Below are 16098 nucleotides of genomic sequence, written 5' to 3' on the forward strand. Positions count from 1 at the left end.
ACTCCCCTACGGACTCGGGATAATGCGAAGGTCGAGAGCCATGCGTCCTCCAAAACACAACCCCGCCAAGACATACTGCTCGCTTAACCCGGAGACACTGTGCACCGCCTCATGGTTCTCCCGGATCGAACCCGGGTGTGTAGTGACGCCTCAAGCACTGTGATCCAGTGCCTTAGACTGCTGCGCCACTCGGGAGTTACCTTGTACACTTTACTCAGACAGTTGGAAACAGAGGGGGGGACAGGAAAATGTAGGAAGGGTGGTAGCAGGGATTGAACCCTGGTCTCTGGCGGGGAGCAGTATGTGACGGGCTGGGAGTGTTATCGATAGCTGTAAGCCATTGTAATCACTACAAGCATCTCATCAGAGTACAACTAACCGGCACAGTGAGGTATTGGCTTTGTAGCAGCAGTGCAGCTTGGCACCGTCCATCTTGGCGGTAGGTGAGGTTTCCATCTCGCTCTTGGTGGGGGGGTGGGCGCTGCCCAGGAAGCACTGCCACAGCGGGTCCTGGGGCAGTGGCTGGCTGCCGCACTCATCGATCAGGCCCTCCATTATCTCGTGCTCTGTCGTCATGGTACGCAGTATCCGCCGGCACGCCACCTGGCAGTGGGGCTCATCGGCCCGGTCGCAGCAGTACAGGCCTGGATGGACAGACAGATGGATGGATATGGACTTTTCCACACTTTGTTAGATTACAGCCTTGTTCTAAAATTGATTAAATTACATTTTTTCCTCATCGATCTACACACAATGCCTCATTATGACAAAGGAAAAACAGGTTGTAAGACATTTATGCAAATGTATTAAAAATAAAAAACAGAAATACCTAATCTGCATTAGTATTCAGAACCTTTGCTATGAGACTCGGAATTGAGCTCAGGCGCATCCTGTTTCCATTGATCATCCTTGAGATGTTTCTACAACTTGATTGGAGCCCACCTGTAGTAAATTCAATTGATTGGACCTGATTTGGAACAGGACACAGCTCTCTATATAAGGTCCCACAGTTGACAGTGCATGTCAGAGCCAAAACCAAGCCATGAGGTTGAAGGAATTATCCGTAGAGCTCAGAGACAGTATTGTGTCGAGGGATAGATCTGGGGAAGGGTACCAAAAAATGTCTTCCTAGAGCTAGCCGCCAGGCCAAACTAAGCCATCAGGGGAAGAAGGGCTTTGGTCAGGGAAGTGACCAAGAACCCGATGGTCACTCTGACAGAGCTCCAGAGTTCCTCTGTGGAGATGGGAGAACCTTCCAGAAGGACAACCATCTCTGCAGCACTCCACCAATCAGGCATTTATGGTAAATTAAATAAAATGTGATTTGCACCGAATACGACAATGTAGTTCAAGAAAGAGAGCTTTTCAGTAAAGCAGCCAGACAGAAGCCACTCTTCAGTAAAAGGCACATCACAGCCCACTTGGAGTTTGCCAAAAGGCACCTAAAGGACTCAGACCATGAGAAACAATATTCTCTGGTCTGATGAAACCAGGATTGAACTCTTTGGCCTGAATGCCAAGCGTCACGTCTGGAAGAAACCTGGCACCATCCCCAATATGCCTAGTGTTACGGATACAAGTATCCTGAGTGCGTATCCTGTGTGTATTTATTTTCTATCCTTCTCCCCTCACAGGTGACAATCATCATTCCCCAATCAGAAGACACCTGCTCCTTTACCCTATCACATCCCCCTTCCCTTGGTTTAAAAACCCAGTCAGTTGTTTTCTCTGGAGCTCAATCTCTCTGTGTCTCAATCTCTCTCTCCCTCTCTCTTTGTACGCAGAGATCTCTCTTGTGTTTTTACTACAACATGTCACCTTGTCCGTTACCCTGTGAGTATTGTTTTGGTTATGGTGATTGACTGTTTGTTTGATGGTTGGAAAAATGGGTACCAAGCCCAGTCACCCATGGGCATACATTACCCTTAGGACTACTTTGTCTAAGAACATTAGTTAGAACTGGGCGGACCACCCGCTGTATGTTTGGTTTGTTAGTTAGCTGTATAGTATTAGGCTAGTCTAGCTTAGGGATGTTTTTGGATATTTGTTTCTTTCCTTGGGTCCAGCTCCGCCCCTTTTCCCGCCCCCCTTTACCGTGTGTTTAGCAATAAACCAATAGTGTTTGACGGTAGATTTATGTTGTCTGTGGTTATCCGTTCTCACTGTTACTTTTTCACTATTATGATTTGCATGAGTTATGTTACGGGTCTCGTTTCCATCCCCCCTAGACAGCAGGGCCAAAGGGATTCGTAACACCAAGTGACTAGTCTGGAGGAAACCTGGTACCATCCCTACGGTGAAGCATGTTGTTGGTAGCATCATGCTGTGGGACTCAGTGTCGGGGACTAGAAGACTAGTCAGGATCGAGGGAAAAATGAATGGAGCAAAGCACAGAGATCCTTAAGAAAACCTGCTGTAGAGCGCTCAGGACCTCAGACTGGGGCGAAGGTTCACCTTCCAACAGGACAATGACCCTAAGCACACAGCCAAGACAATGTAGCAGTGGCTACAGGGCAAGTTTTTGGATGTCCTTGAATTGGCCCAGCCAGAACCCAGACTTGAACCCGATCTAACTTCTCTGGAGAGACCTGAAAATAGCTGTGCTGCGACGCTCCCCATCCAGCCTGACTGAGCAGAGAAGAATGGGAGAAACTCTCCAAATACAGGTGTGCCAAGCTTGTAGTGTCATACCCAAGAGGCTGTAATCGCTGCCAAAGGTGCTTCAACAAAGTAAGTAAAGGGTTTGAATACTTACGTAAATGTGATATTTAATTTAGTATTTTTAATACATTTGCAAAAATCTCTAAATAACTGTTTTTGCTTTGTCATAATGGGATATTGTGTGTACGTTGATGAGAATATTTTTTAAAATCAATTTAAGAATTTATAATAAGGCTGTAACGTAACAAAATGTGGAAAAAGTCAAGGGGTCTGAATACTTTCCGAATGCACTGTACCAAGTCATAGCCAGTGATTGGAGGAATGCAACACAGAAACAAGATACACACTGGATCTGGGGCAACTGATAGGTCAGTATTAGATATACTCACTGTCTATTGGGCTCCTGATTGGGTAGGACTTGGTGTAGTTGCCCACACAGCCGATGAGCTCGGGGCTGATGCTCTGGCAGTATTCCTTGACAGCCTTGATTTGCGAGACGGTGGGGGAGGAGTCTGTCCGGAAGATGGCCTGGCAGTAATCTCTGCAGTTGGTGTGTCTCCCTGCATAGCTGCAGCACAACGAGCCCACTGACAGCGCACGCACGCACACACACACACACACACACACACACACAGTTACAATATGCTTTCCATTCACTTCAATGGAATTGTAAATATCATTAAGGCTATTTAGACTATTTTTTTGTCTTGAAGTCGCCTTTAGCTTCATAAAATAGATGACAGACATTGCAAACATGATCAACATTCAAACACGAGAAGCTAATCAGAATACAATACAGTAGACTTCCAGGATTTCCTAGAGAATAGTCTGATTAAATATGCATGGTGAACACTGGAGGTGATCTCCCAGTTGCTAGACTTCAGGAAGTGCAAGACCTTACATCCTCAAAATCGGCCCAAAGTCTTGTCTGCAGGGCAGGTTCACACCAATGCGTTGCAGCTCCTAATACAAATAAGGGATTCCTCGGCTGACTGACTGATTACAGTTTTTTCCGATTGCTAAACGACAGTGGACACAACTGGAGTCACATGTGCAAAACTCTAACTACAGTCTGCACAGCAGCAGTTCATGTGGACCAAACTCTAGTTCGTTGATTGTATTTATCATCATTAGTCATTTAGGTCAACATTGGATCATTCAGAGATCCTCACTGAACTTCTGGAGAGAGTTTGCTGCACTGAAAGTAAAGGAGCTGAATAATTTTGCACGCCCAATTTTTCAGTTTTTGATTTGTTCAAAAAGTTTGAAATATCCAATAAATGTCGTTCCACTTCATGATTGTGTCCCACTTGTTGTTGATTCTTCACAAAAAAAATACAGTTTTATATCTTTATGTTTGAAGCCTGAAATGTGGCAAAAGGTCGCAAAGTTCAAGGGGGCCAAATACTTTCGCAAGGCACTGTAGAATATTTACACAGATATATATTACAGTAAGTTTGACTGTAAATATATTTTTACAACAGGACCCAAAGGCTGCCCCCAACAGGGGGAAGAGGAAAAATATTTTCAGATGCGCAGGAAAATGCTATTGTTGACATGGTTGTTGTCAACAATGCAATAAAACTGCGGGAGATTCAAGATAGAGTGCTGGCTGATAATGATATATTTCTGTCAGCACAACAACTATTGCTTGAGTCCTAAAGAAACACCAAGTTACAATGAAACAGTTATACACTGTACCGTTCGAGAGAAACAGTGAACGGGTAAAAGAGCAAAGATACCAATATGTCCAGGTAAGACGTCTGAGGTTACGTACACAGCTATACAAAATATTTACAGTACAAAAAACACTAGCATTTCTACAGTAAAACTGTGCACTTACTGTTTTTCAGAGAGTAATGGAGGTGGAAGCACTGGAAAGACCACATTAATTTGTATTTATCGATGAAGCTGGATTTAACCTTGCCAAAACACGGCGCAGAGGAAGGAATGTTATAGGTCAAAGGGCCGCTGTGGAGGTTCCAGGCCAAAGGGGGGGAAATATCACCATGTGTGCTGCAATGGCCAATGATGGTTTGCTTCTCAACACACCACTCATTGGCCCATACAACACAGAAAGGCTTATAGCTTTCCTAGAACAGCTCTATGCTCAGCTAGTGCCAGCAGAACAGGGGGAGCCAGTAAGAAACCCCCAAGTTTTTGTCATAGTTTGCGATAACGTTGCTTTTCACCACTCTGCAGCTGTAACAGATTGGTTTGCAGCACATCACAGATTTATGGTTTTGTACCTGCCTGCATATTCACCCTTCCTCAACCCAATAGAGGAGTTTTTCTCTGCCTGGAGGTGGAAAGTGTTTGGTCACCACCCACATGACCAAATGTCTCTTTTGGAAGCCATGCGTGCCGGATGTGAGGACACGAGTCCAGAGGACTGCCAGGGATGGATAAGGCACTCCAGAAGGTTCTTCCCCAGGTGCATGGCAAGAGAAAACATTAGATGTGATGTTGAAGAAAACCTGTGGCCTGATGCTAGAGAGAGGCAGGATTAGCCCCTCAATTATTTGTTCGAATTACAGTATGTACTTTTAGTTTCTACCTTTTTTTCTCATTACTGTAATTCCGTAAATTACTACAGACTATTGAAGCAAACTGCTAATTTTCATTTACCTTAAAGAATTGTTATGTTCTAAAAATTTTAATAAATCATGTGAAAGAATGTCACTCTTTTCTTTGAAGAAAATATTACTTTGTATGAAGTCACTGAAATTGTTCAAACTGTAAAGATGAAAAGTTTGTATTTTCTGTATTGGTGTTTGATGCTAGTGTTTTTACTCTCAGTGTGTTCTGAGTGACAGTGTGTGTTATCTCAGTGAGGGTTGTGCATAGTGTTTGGCTGCACTGAGCGTGTTTTGAGCCATGTGTTAAGAGTTGTGTTGCTTGGAATGAGTTTTGCAGGTGATGTGAACTGTTTAGCTCAGGTGACTGTTGGTAGTGCAGACTGTAGTTAGAGTTTTGCACATGTGACTCCAGTTGTGCCCACTGTCGTTTAGCAATCGAAAAAAACTGTAAATCATTTCTGCGGACCAAAGGCACATAAACATGGCTCATAAAGCAGGGCTGATTTCATGTTTATTCATTTTACATAGACATTTCTTTTTGGTCATTTAGCAGATGCTCTTATCCAGAGCAACTTACAGTCCTGAATGTACACATTTCCATACTGGTCCACCGTGGGAATCGAACCCACAACACTTGTGTTGCAAGCGCCATGCTGTTACCAACTGAGCCACGTCACACTCTGACTGGTGCACTTGGTTAGCATCTTGTTGTAGAGAATGTTGGAAACTTACTCTCATTTTTGGTGATACAGCTGTGCAGTGGTTTCTGGAAAAGACAAGAAAAACACTTCTGTGATCTAACATTCCATTATTGAACACTCATTACTGAACAACCATTATTAAGTCAGCTCTATTCATGACATTTCTATCTGAAATATTCTGAACCCGTTCCTCTTCTCTCTCTATGGAGACCTCATCCACTGTCCTGTCCTCAGTACAGTTAAACGTCCTTCAGAAAACAAACTGTCCTGTCCTCAGTACAGTTAAACGTCCATCAGAAACCTCACTGTCCTGTCCTCAGTACAGTTAAACGTCCATCAGAAAACTCACTGTCCTGTCCTCAGTACAGTTAAACCTCCATCAGAAAACTCACTGTCCTGTCCTCAGTACAGTTAAACGTCCATCAGAAAACTCACTGTCCTGTCCTCAGTACAGTTAAACGTCCATCAGAAAACTCACTGTCCTGTCCTCAGTACAGTTAAACCTCCATCAGAAAACTCACTGTTCTGTCCTCAGTACAGTTAACCCTCCATCAGAAAACTCACTGACCTGTCCTCAGTACAGTTAAACGTCCATCAGAAAACTCACTGTCCTGTCCTCAGTACAGTTAAACCTCCATCAGAAAACTCACTGTCCTGTCCTCAGTACAGTTAAACCTCCATCAGAAAACACACCGTTCTGTCCTCAGTACAGTTAAACGTCCATCAGAAAACTCACTGTCCTGTCCTCAGTACAGTTAAACGTCCATCAGAAAACTCACTGTCCTGTCCTCAGTACAGTTAAACGTCCATCAGAAAACTCACTGTCCTGTCCTCAGTACAGTTAAACCTCCATCAGAAAACTCACTGTTCTGTCCTCAGTACAGTTAACCCTCCATCAGAAAACTCACTGTTCTGTCCTCAGTACAGTTAACCCTCCATCAGAAAACTCACTGTCTTGTCCTCAGTACAGTTAACCCTCCATCAGAAAACTCACTGTTCTGTCCTCAGTACAGTTAACCCTCCATCAGAAAACTCACTGTCTTGTCCTCAGTACAGTTAACCCTCCATCAGAAAACTCACTGTTCTGTCCTCAGTACAGTTAACCCTCCATCAGAAAACTCACTGTCCTGTCCTCAATACAGTTAAACCTCCATCAGAAAACCCACTGTCCTGTCCTCAGTACAGTTAACCCTCCATCAGAAAACCCACTGTCCTGTCCTCAGTACAGTTAACCCTCCATCAGAAAACTCACTGTCCTGTCCTCAGTACAGTTAAGCCTCCATCAGAAAACCCACTGTCCTGTCCTCAGTACAGTTAACCCTCCATCAGAAAACTCACTGTCCTGTCCTCAGTACAGTTAAACCTCCATCAGAAAACTCACTGTCCTGTCCTCAGTACAGTTAAGCCTCCATCAGAAAACTCACTGTCCTGTCCTCAGTACAGTTAAACCTCCATCAGAAAACTCACAGCTTCTTTCCTTCAAAACCATAAAAGACCATAAAAGACCATAAAGGACAGTGTTGCTGCATGCTTTGGCTCCCGCAGCAACGATTCATGAAAGGGCAAGATGAAAGAGACCAGTGCCTTATTAAAGCTGGGGAGGGGAGTTTGGTCGTGGCCCAAACTAAACATTAAGCCCGCCACTTTGTTTTTTGTTTGCTTGGAATGAGGAGGTCGAGCCAGATGAAAGGAGTCCTCTGCTAGCACGCCGCTAGGCTAAGCTAATTGCTATGCTGTTCTACGCTAATAGCTAAGCTACGCTAATAGCTAAGGTAAGCCAGAGTCATATACATGTACACTGAGTGCACAAAACATTAGGAACACCTTTTTTGCCCTCAGAACAGCCTCAATTCGTTGGTGCATGGACTCTACAGGGGGTCGAAAGCGTTCCACATGGATGCTGGCCCATTTTGACTCCAATGCTTCCCACAGTTGTGTCAAGTTGGCTGGATGTCTTTTGGGTGGTCGACCATACTTGATACACATAGGAAACTGTTGAAAAAAACCCCAGCAACGTTGTAGTTCCAGTGTGCCTGGCACCTACTACCATACCCAGTTCAAAGCCACTTAAATGTGTCTTGCTTATTCACCCTCTGAATGGCACACAAACACAATCTATGTCTCAATTGTCTCAAGGTTTAAACATTACTTTTTAACCTGTCTCCTCCCCTTCATCTACACTGATTGAAGTGGATTTAACAGATGACAATTAACACTATGAAGATGTCCAGCAAAAGCAGATATGCAATTTGTTGACACTGCACCACAGTAAAGACTTGGATACACAATATCCTGAATGCTAATCAATAACAACGTTGGTTAAATTCACTGCTCTGTTGTTTTGCTTGTTTACAGCAAGCCATTTCATAGGGAACTGTCGGAGGCGCTCCCTTATATATACACAGTGGGGCAAAAAAGTATTTAGTCAGCCACCAATTGTGCAAGTTCTCCCACTTAAAAAGGTGAGAGAGGCCTGTAATTTTCATCATAGGTACACTTCAACTATGACAGATAAAATGAGAAAAAAAATCCAGAAAATCACATTGTAGGATTTTTAATGAATTTATTTGCAAATTATGGTGGAAAATAAGTATTTGGTCAATAACAAAAGTTTATCTCAATACTTTGTTATATACCCTTTGTTGGCAATGACAGAGGTCAAACGTTTTCTGTAAGTCTTCACAAGGTTTTCACACACTGTTGCTGGTATTATGGTTTCCCATATTTTTCATAGTGTTCAATTGTTTCCAGTACTTGTCTTATATCACCTCCAATGTATCGTCCATGTAAATAACCTGTCTGATTAGGATGAATAATATCCGACATTACTTTTTTAATTCTATGTGCTAAGCATTTTGCTCGATTTTTTACATCACAACACTGAAGTGTAAGAGGTCTCCAATTGTTTTAATGGACTGGATCTTTCTATTTATATTTTTGGTTAAAACATGCTACTAACGGTCCTCTGAGTATATCAAAAAAAGGTTTGGTATACCTCCACTGGTATGCCATCCAGCCCTGGAGCCAAGAAGTTCCTCCTCTGTAATTTGGCCTTCACATGAGTATTTCTGTACAGCTGTTAATTTTACATTATTAATAGAAACAAAATCCATATAATTAACTTCGGTTAGTGGAGATGGAGGAGAATAAAACAAAAACATATGCTCAAAGTACTTTACTTCCTCTTTCAAAATATAGTTTGGTGAATCATGGGCGACTCAGTACATTTGTTTTGGGTAGCATTTCTATGTTAAAGATAAAAAAATAATTTAGTGCATATTCCATCCAGTTCGCTTTATTTTTGTAATATATTACACTAGATCTTTCTTGAATAAGTCCCTCCCTTTCCTCTAACTTAGTCTGAGCCTCTATGGTACAGTTTTTATTGCTATCTACCTGTACTGTTAGTTCTTGCATTTCCTTTGTTAATATGGACCTATTTGACCTGAATTGCTTTTGTTTTAGAGATGAGGATTGAATTGCATGGCCTCTAAAGGAACATTTAAAAGTGGCCCATACAATAAGGGGATCTGATCTAACTACAGTATGTCAGAAAAAGTCAGTTCTAAATTATTCTGTTTTAGTGAAAAACTAGTTATCGTCCAATAGGCTTTGAATACATTTCCAATATCCTCGCCCACGTGGAAATTCTGTAAGAGTAATATATATGCCAATTATTTGATGGTCTGACTGCATTCTGTCCCCATATATATATATTCCCACCCCCCCAGTCTTTTTGGTAATTATGGTAATTTCACCAACTGCCATAATGGGATAAAAGTTACAAATCTATTTATCATTATATATGTTTGTAAACTCACCATTAAAAAGTAGTGATTGAGTGTACCATATATAGCTGTACCATGATAGTTGCATTGCTACTAAGAAAACCTCCAATTGTTCACCACCATTCCACCCACTAAAACCCCTCCCCATCCCAAGTTGGGTTGTGTATACCCAGTGACCAGCAGACCACCCCCACCCCACCGGATCCCAGGGCCCCAAGCACACCGGGACCCATCCTTGGAAAAGACCACACAGTGCCACCCACAGAACCCACAGAACTCACAGAACCCACAGAACTCACAGAACCCACAGAACTGCCAAAAGCATTTCCATCGCTCCCGTACTGTTACATCACAAACAATCCAATAATAAAGTTCTATATGGTCACTAAAATGGCGTCCGTTCTAAAACTTGGCCTGACTCTCTCTCTCTATATACAGTGCCTTGCGAAAGTATTCGGCCCCCTTGAACTTTGCGACCTTTTGCCACATTTCAGGCTTCAAACATAAAGATATAAAACTGTATTTTTTTGTGAAGAATCAACAACAAGTGGGACACAATCATGAAGTGGAACGACATTTATTGGATATTTCAAACTTTTTTAACAAATCAAAAACAGAAAAATTGGGCGTGCAAAATTATTCAGCCCCTTTACTTTCAGTGCAGCAAACTCTCTCCAGAAGTTCAGTGAGGATCTCTGAATGATCCAATGTTGACCTAAATGACTAATGATGATAAATACAATCCACCTGTGTGTAATCAAGTCTCCGTATAAATGCACCTGCACTGTGATAGTCTCAGAGGTCCGTTAAAAGCGCAGAGAGCATCATGAAGAACAAGGAACACACCAGGCAGGTCCGAGATACTGTTGTGAAGAAGTGTAAAGCCGGATTTGGATACAAAAAGATTTCCCAAGCTTTAAACATCCCAAGGAGCACTGTGCAAGCGATAATATTGAAATGGAAGGAGTATCAGACCACTGCAAATCTACCAAGACCTGGCCGTCCCTCTAAACTTTCAGCTCATACAAGGAGAAGACTGATCAGAGATGCAGCCAAGAGGCCCATGATCACTCTGGATGAACTGCAGAGATCTACAGCTGAGGTGGGAGACTCTGTCCATAGGACAACAATCAGTCGTATATTGCACAAATCTGGCCTTTATGGAAGAGTGGCAAGAAGAAAGCCATTTCTTAAAGATATCCATAAAAAGTGTCGTTTAAAGTTTGCCACAAGCCACCTGGAAGACACACCAAACATGTGGAAGAAGGTGCTTTGGTCAGATGAAACCAAAATTGAACTTTTTGGCAACAATGCAAAACGTTATGTTTGGCGTAAAAGCAACACCCTGATCACACCATCCCCACTGACAAACATGGTGGTGGCAGCATCATGGTTTGGGCCTGCTTTTCTTCAGCAGGGACAGGGAAGATGGTTAAAATTGATGGGAAGATGGATGGAGCCAAATACAGGACCATTCTGGAAGAAAACCTGATGGAGTCTGCAAAAGACCTGAGACTGGGATGGAGATTTGTCTTCCAACAAGACAATGATCCAAAACATAAAGCAAAATCTACAATGGAATGGTTCAAAAATAAACATATCCAGGTGTTAGAATGGCCAAGTCAAAGTCCAGACTTGAATCCAATCGAGAATCTGTGGAAAGAACTGAAAACTGCTGTTCACAAATGCTCTCCATCCAACCTCACTGAGCTCGAGCTGTTTTGCAAGGAGGAATGGGAAAAAAATTCAGTCTCTCGATGTGCAAAACTGATAGAGACATACCCCAAGCGACTTACAGCTGTAATCGCAGCAAAAGGTGGCTCTACAAAGTATTAACTTAAGGGGGCTGAATAATTTTGCACGCCCAATTTTTCAGTTTTTGATTTGTTAAAAAAGTTTGAAATATCCAATACATGTCGTTCCACTTCATGATTGTGTCCCACTTGTTGTTGATTCTTCACAAAAAAATACAGTTTTATATCTTTATGTTTGAAGCCTGAAATGTGGCAAAAGGTCGCAAAGTTCAAGGGGGCCGAATACTTTCGCAAGGCACTGTATATATATGGCTCTGAGCTAAGCCATCTTCTTAGCGGGAGTAGATGACTTCACTCCTCTCCTCCAATCAGCACTGAGGTTTTAAAGGCCAGGGAAAGGCAGCCAGAGACTACAATACAGTCTCTCAAAGTCTACAGTATGTGTGATACTCAATTTCAAGCACATACTACTGCACAAAACATGACCTTGTTTTACTTACCTCTGTGTCTTTTTTGCATACTCTTGTGATGTCAGTCTTGGATGATGCCTATAGGGTCAGAGAATGGGAAATGAGGTGATGTGCAAAATGGATAAGGCTTACAACGGGCCAAACTAACTTCCTCCCTCACCTGCTTGCAGTCCCTGCGGCACTCGGCCGAGATGGCCAGCTCACAGCAGCCCAGGCCCACCCAACCATCAGACTTCCTGGACGACCCTGTAGACAAAACAAAAATGGTCCACATTACCCACAAAACCCTTGATGGGTGTAGCATTATCAGAATTAACGTATGGATTAACTTTATCCTCTGGCTGGGGGTTTTGCAAAACATTTAGACGCTTATGGGCAGCATATTAAACTGTGGACATATATGGACTTTTAGTGTAGGCTCAGTGGGTACAAAGTGTTGAGCTAAGCAATAATGTTTTTGCATCTGGGAGGCATTATGTTCTGACAGGTGGATTTGTCTGTAATGGCAGCGTGTATCCCCTTGGAAACGCTCCCCCCATAGCTCACCAGGTAGTGTGGAGTTGATGCAGATCCAAAGCTCATTCTGTGAAACAGAGAGAAAAGGTCATTTCATTATGAACAGAGGACCAATGCCAAAACAAGCAAGAGAACAAGGGAAGGAAATGCCCAGTTCATAACAGAAGGACAGGTTGTTTTGATGTACAGAGGTTTTTCTGGAGTTGGACAAAATTCAAAGGAAGGAGCCACGTGGAAGACCTCTGTTAGGGGCCTTAGTGAAAGTAAGAATGTCCGTTCATTTCTAGAAATCCTCTCTTAGTTTTTGTCTTTCATCTCTCAACAGGAAATTATATCAGATAACTAACTAGTGGTTCTTTGGGTGAAACAGCATACTGTAATTTACTGCGTTTGCAGGGGCTATTGAATTTCATAGAGAACATTTATTTTTTTATATGACTGCCGTCTAATTAAAAAATATATTAATGCAGTGGAAACAGAGACATATAAACCACACAAACTCATAAGAGGTTTGTGGTAATATATTGTGGGATTAATAAGACACAGCAATAAACACAAACATCCCCGGCACGTATGGACTAAAAACATGACGCATGGAGATAGAGCAGTGAGAGGCCCAGAGAGCATTCTCTGTCTCTAGCCCTGAACAAGATAATGAACTATATAAACTGGACATTGTCTGAGGTTCAGCTCAGTCCCTCATGTCTGTTGGCTCTCAAACAGAGGAGCCACTTGTCAGGAGGCTTCACCATCCTTTACGATGCCGACGGAGAGAAATGGTATCTCTACATGAACCATAAACATAATTTGTGATGAAGGGGAACCCAAGAAGATTTGGGAACATGAAGGACGAATGGCAGTGGAGGGTGGAAACAATTGGAAACAATCCCTTGGAAACAATCCCTTGGAAACAATCCCTTGGAAACAATCCCTTACAAAACAATCCCTTACAAAACAATCCCTTGGAAACAATCCCTTACAAAACAATCCCTTGGAAACAATCCCTTACAAAACAATCCCTTGGAAACAATCCCTTACAAAACAATCCCTTGGAAACAATCCCTTGGAAACAATCCCTTGGAAACAATCCCTTGGAAACAATCCCTTGGAAACAATCCCTTGGAAACAATCCCTTACAAAACAATCCCTTGGAAACAATCCCTTGGAAACAATCCATTGGAAACAATCCCTTGGAAACAATCCCTTACAAAACAATCCCTTAGAAACAGTCCCTTAGAAACAGTCCCTTGGAAACAATCCCTTGGAAACAATCCCTTGGAAACAATCCCTTGGAAACAATCCCTTATAAACAATCCCTTGGAAACAATCCCTTGGAAACAATCCATTGGAAACAATCCCTTAGAAACAATCCCTTGGAAACAATCCCTTGGAAACAATCCCTTACAAAACAATCCCTTGGAAACAATCCCTTGGAAACAGTCCCTTAGAAACAATCCCTTAGAAACAATCCCTTGGAAACAATCCCTTGGAAACAATCCCTTGGAAACAATCCCTTGGAAACAATCCCTTGGAAACAATCCCTTACAAAACAATCCCTTGGAAACAATCCCTTACAAAACAATCCCTTAGAAACAGTCCCTTGGAAACAGTCCCTTGGAAACAGTCCCTTGGAAACAGTCCCTTGGAAACAATCCCTTGGAAACAATCCCTTGGAAACAATCCCTTATAAACAATCCCTTATAAACAATCCCTTGGAAACAATCCCTTGGAAACAATCCCTTGGAAACAATCCCTTGGAAACAATCCCTTACAAAACAATCCCTTGGAAACAATCCCTTGGAAACAATCCCTTACAAAACAATCCCTTGGAAACAATCCCTTGGAAACAATCCATTGGAAACAATCCCTTGGAAACAATCCCTTACAAAACAATCCCTTAGAAACAGTCCCTTAGAAACAGTCCCTTGGAAACAATCCCTTGGAAACAATCCCTTGGAAACAATCCCTTGGAAACAATCCCTTATAAACAATCCCTTGGAAACAATCCCTTACAAAACAATCCCTTGGAAACAATCCCTTACAAAACAATCCCTTAGAAACAGTCCATTGGAAACAGTCCCTTGGAAACAGTCCCTTGGAAACAGTCCCTTGGAAACAATCCCTTGGAAACAATCCCTTGGAAACAATCCCTTATAAACAATCCCTTATAAACAATCCCTTGGAAACAATCCCTTGGAAACAATCCCTTGGAAACAATCCCTTGGAAACAATCCCTTGGAAACAATCCCTTGGAAACAATCCCTTACAAAACAATCCCTTGGAAACAATCCCTTGGAAACAATCCCTTGGAAACAATCCCTTGGAAACAATCCCTTGGAAACAATCCCTTGGAAACAATCCCTTACAAAACAATCCCTTGGAAACAATCCCTTGGAAACAATCCCTTACAAAACAATCCCTTGGAAACAATCCCTTACAAAACAATCCCTTAGAAACAGTCCCTTAGAAACAGTCCCTTGGAAACAATCCCTTGGAAACAATCCCTTGGAAACAATCCCTTAGAAACAATCCCTTATAAACAATCCCTTGGAAACAATCCCTTGGAAACAATCCATTGGAAACAATCCCTTAGAAACAATCCCTTAGAAACAATCCCTTGGAAACAATCCCTTAGAAACAGTCCCTTAGAAACAATCCCTTAGAAACAATCTCTTAGAAACAGTCCCTTACAAAACAATCCCTTGGAAACAATCCCTTGGAAACAATCCATTGGAAACAATCCCTTGGAAACAATCCCTTACAAAACAATCCCTTAGAAACAATCCCTTGGAAACAGTCCCTTAGAAATAATCCCTTAGAAACAATCTCTTAGAAACAGTCCCTTAGAAACAGTCCCTTAGAAACAGTCCCTTAGAAACAATCCCTTAGAAACAATACCTTAGAAACAGTCCCTTAGAAACAGTCCCTTAGAAACAATCCCTTAGAAACAGTCCCTTAGAAACAATCCCTTAGAAACAGTCCCTTAGAAACAATCCCTTAGAAACAGTCCCTTAGAAAGAATCCCTTAGAAACAGTCCCTTAGAAACAGTCCCTTAGAAACAATCCCTTAGAAACAATCCCTTAGAAACAATCCCTTAGAAACAGTCCCTTAGAAACAATCCCTTAGAAACAGTCCCTTAGAAACAATCCCTTAGAAACAGTCCCTTAGAAACAATCCCTTAGAAACAATCCCTTAGAAACAATCCCTTAGAAACAGTCCCTTAGAAACAGTCCCTTAGAAACAGTCCCTTAGAAACAGTCCCTTAGAAACAGTCCCTTAGAAACAATCCCTTAGAAACAATCCATTGGAAACAATCCCTTAGAAACAATCCATTGGAAACAATCCCTTAGAAACAATCCATTGGAAACAATCCCTTAGAAACAGTCCCTTAGAAACAATCCCTTAGAAACAGTCCCTTAGAAACAATCCCTTAGAAACAATCCCTTAGAAACAATCACTTAGAAACAGTCCCTTAGAAACAATCCCTTAGAAACAATCCCTTAGAAACAATCCCTTAGAAACAGTCCCTTAGAAACAATCCCTTAGAAACAGTCCCTTAGAAACAGTCCCTTAGAAACAGTCCCTTAGAAACAGTCCCTTAGAAACAGTCCCTTAGAAACAGTCCCTT

The 16098-nt window shown here is 42.1% G+C and overlaps 1 protein-coding gene across 1 annotated transcript in view; it reads right to left on the minus strand.

Moving 5' to 3' along the window:
- The window catches only part of LOC139420145 (reversion-inducing cysteine-rich protein with Kazal motifs-like), an 86665-nt gene that overhangs the window by 35802 nt on the left and 34765 nt on the right, over positions 1–16098 (minus strand). The window contains exons 4-9 of the mRNA XM_071169924.1: positions 12500–12536; positions 12114–12199; positions 11984–12031; positions 5973–6006; positions 3051–3248; positions 380–644 (exon numbers count right to left, since the gene is read on the minus strand). Of these exons, the coding sequence (XP_071026025.1) occupies positions 380–644; positions 3051–3248; positions 5973–6006; positions 11984–12031; positions 12114–12199; positions 12500–12536 (668 nt within the window). The remainder of the gene's footprint in view (positions 1–379; positions 645–3050; positions 3249–5972; positions 6007–11983; positions 12032–12113; positions 12200–12499; positions 12537–16098) is intronic.

Source organism: Oncorhynchus clarkii, chromosome 11, assembly GCF_045791955.1.
Source record: "Oncorhynchus clarkii lewisi isolate Uvic-CL-2024 chromosome 11, UVic_Ocla_1.0, whole genome shotgun sequence".
NCBI lineage: Eukaryota > Metazoa > Chordata > Actinopteri > Salmoniformes > Salmonidae > Oncorhynchus > Oncorhynchus clarkii.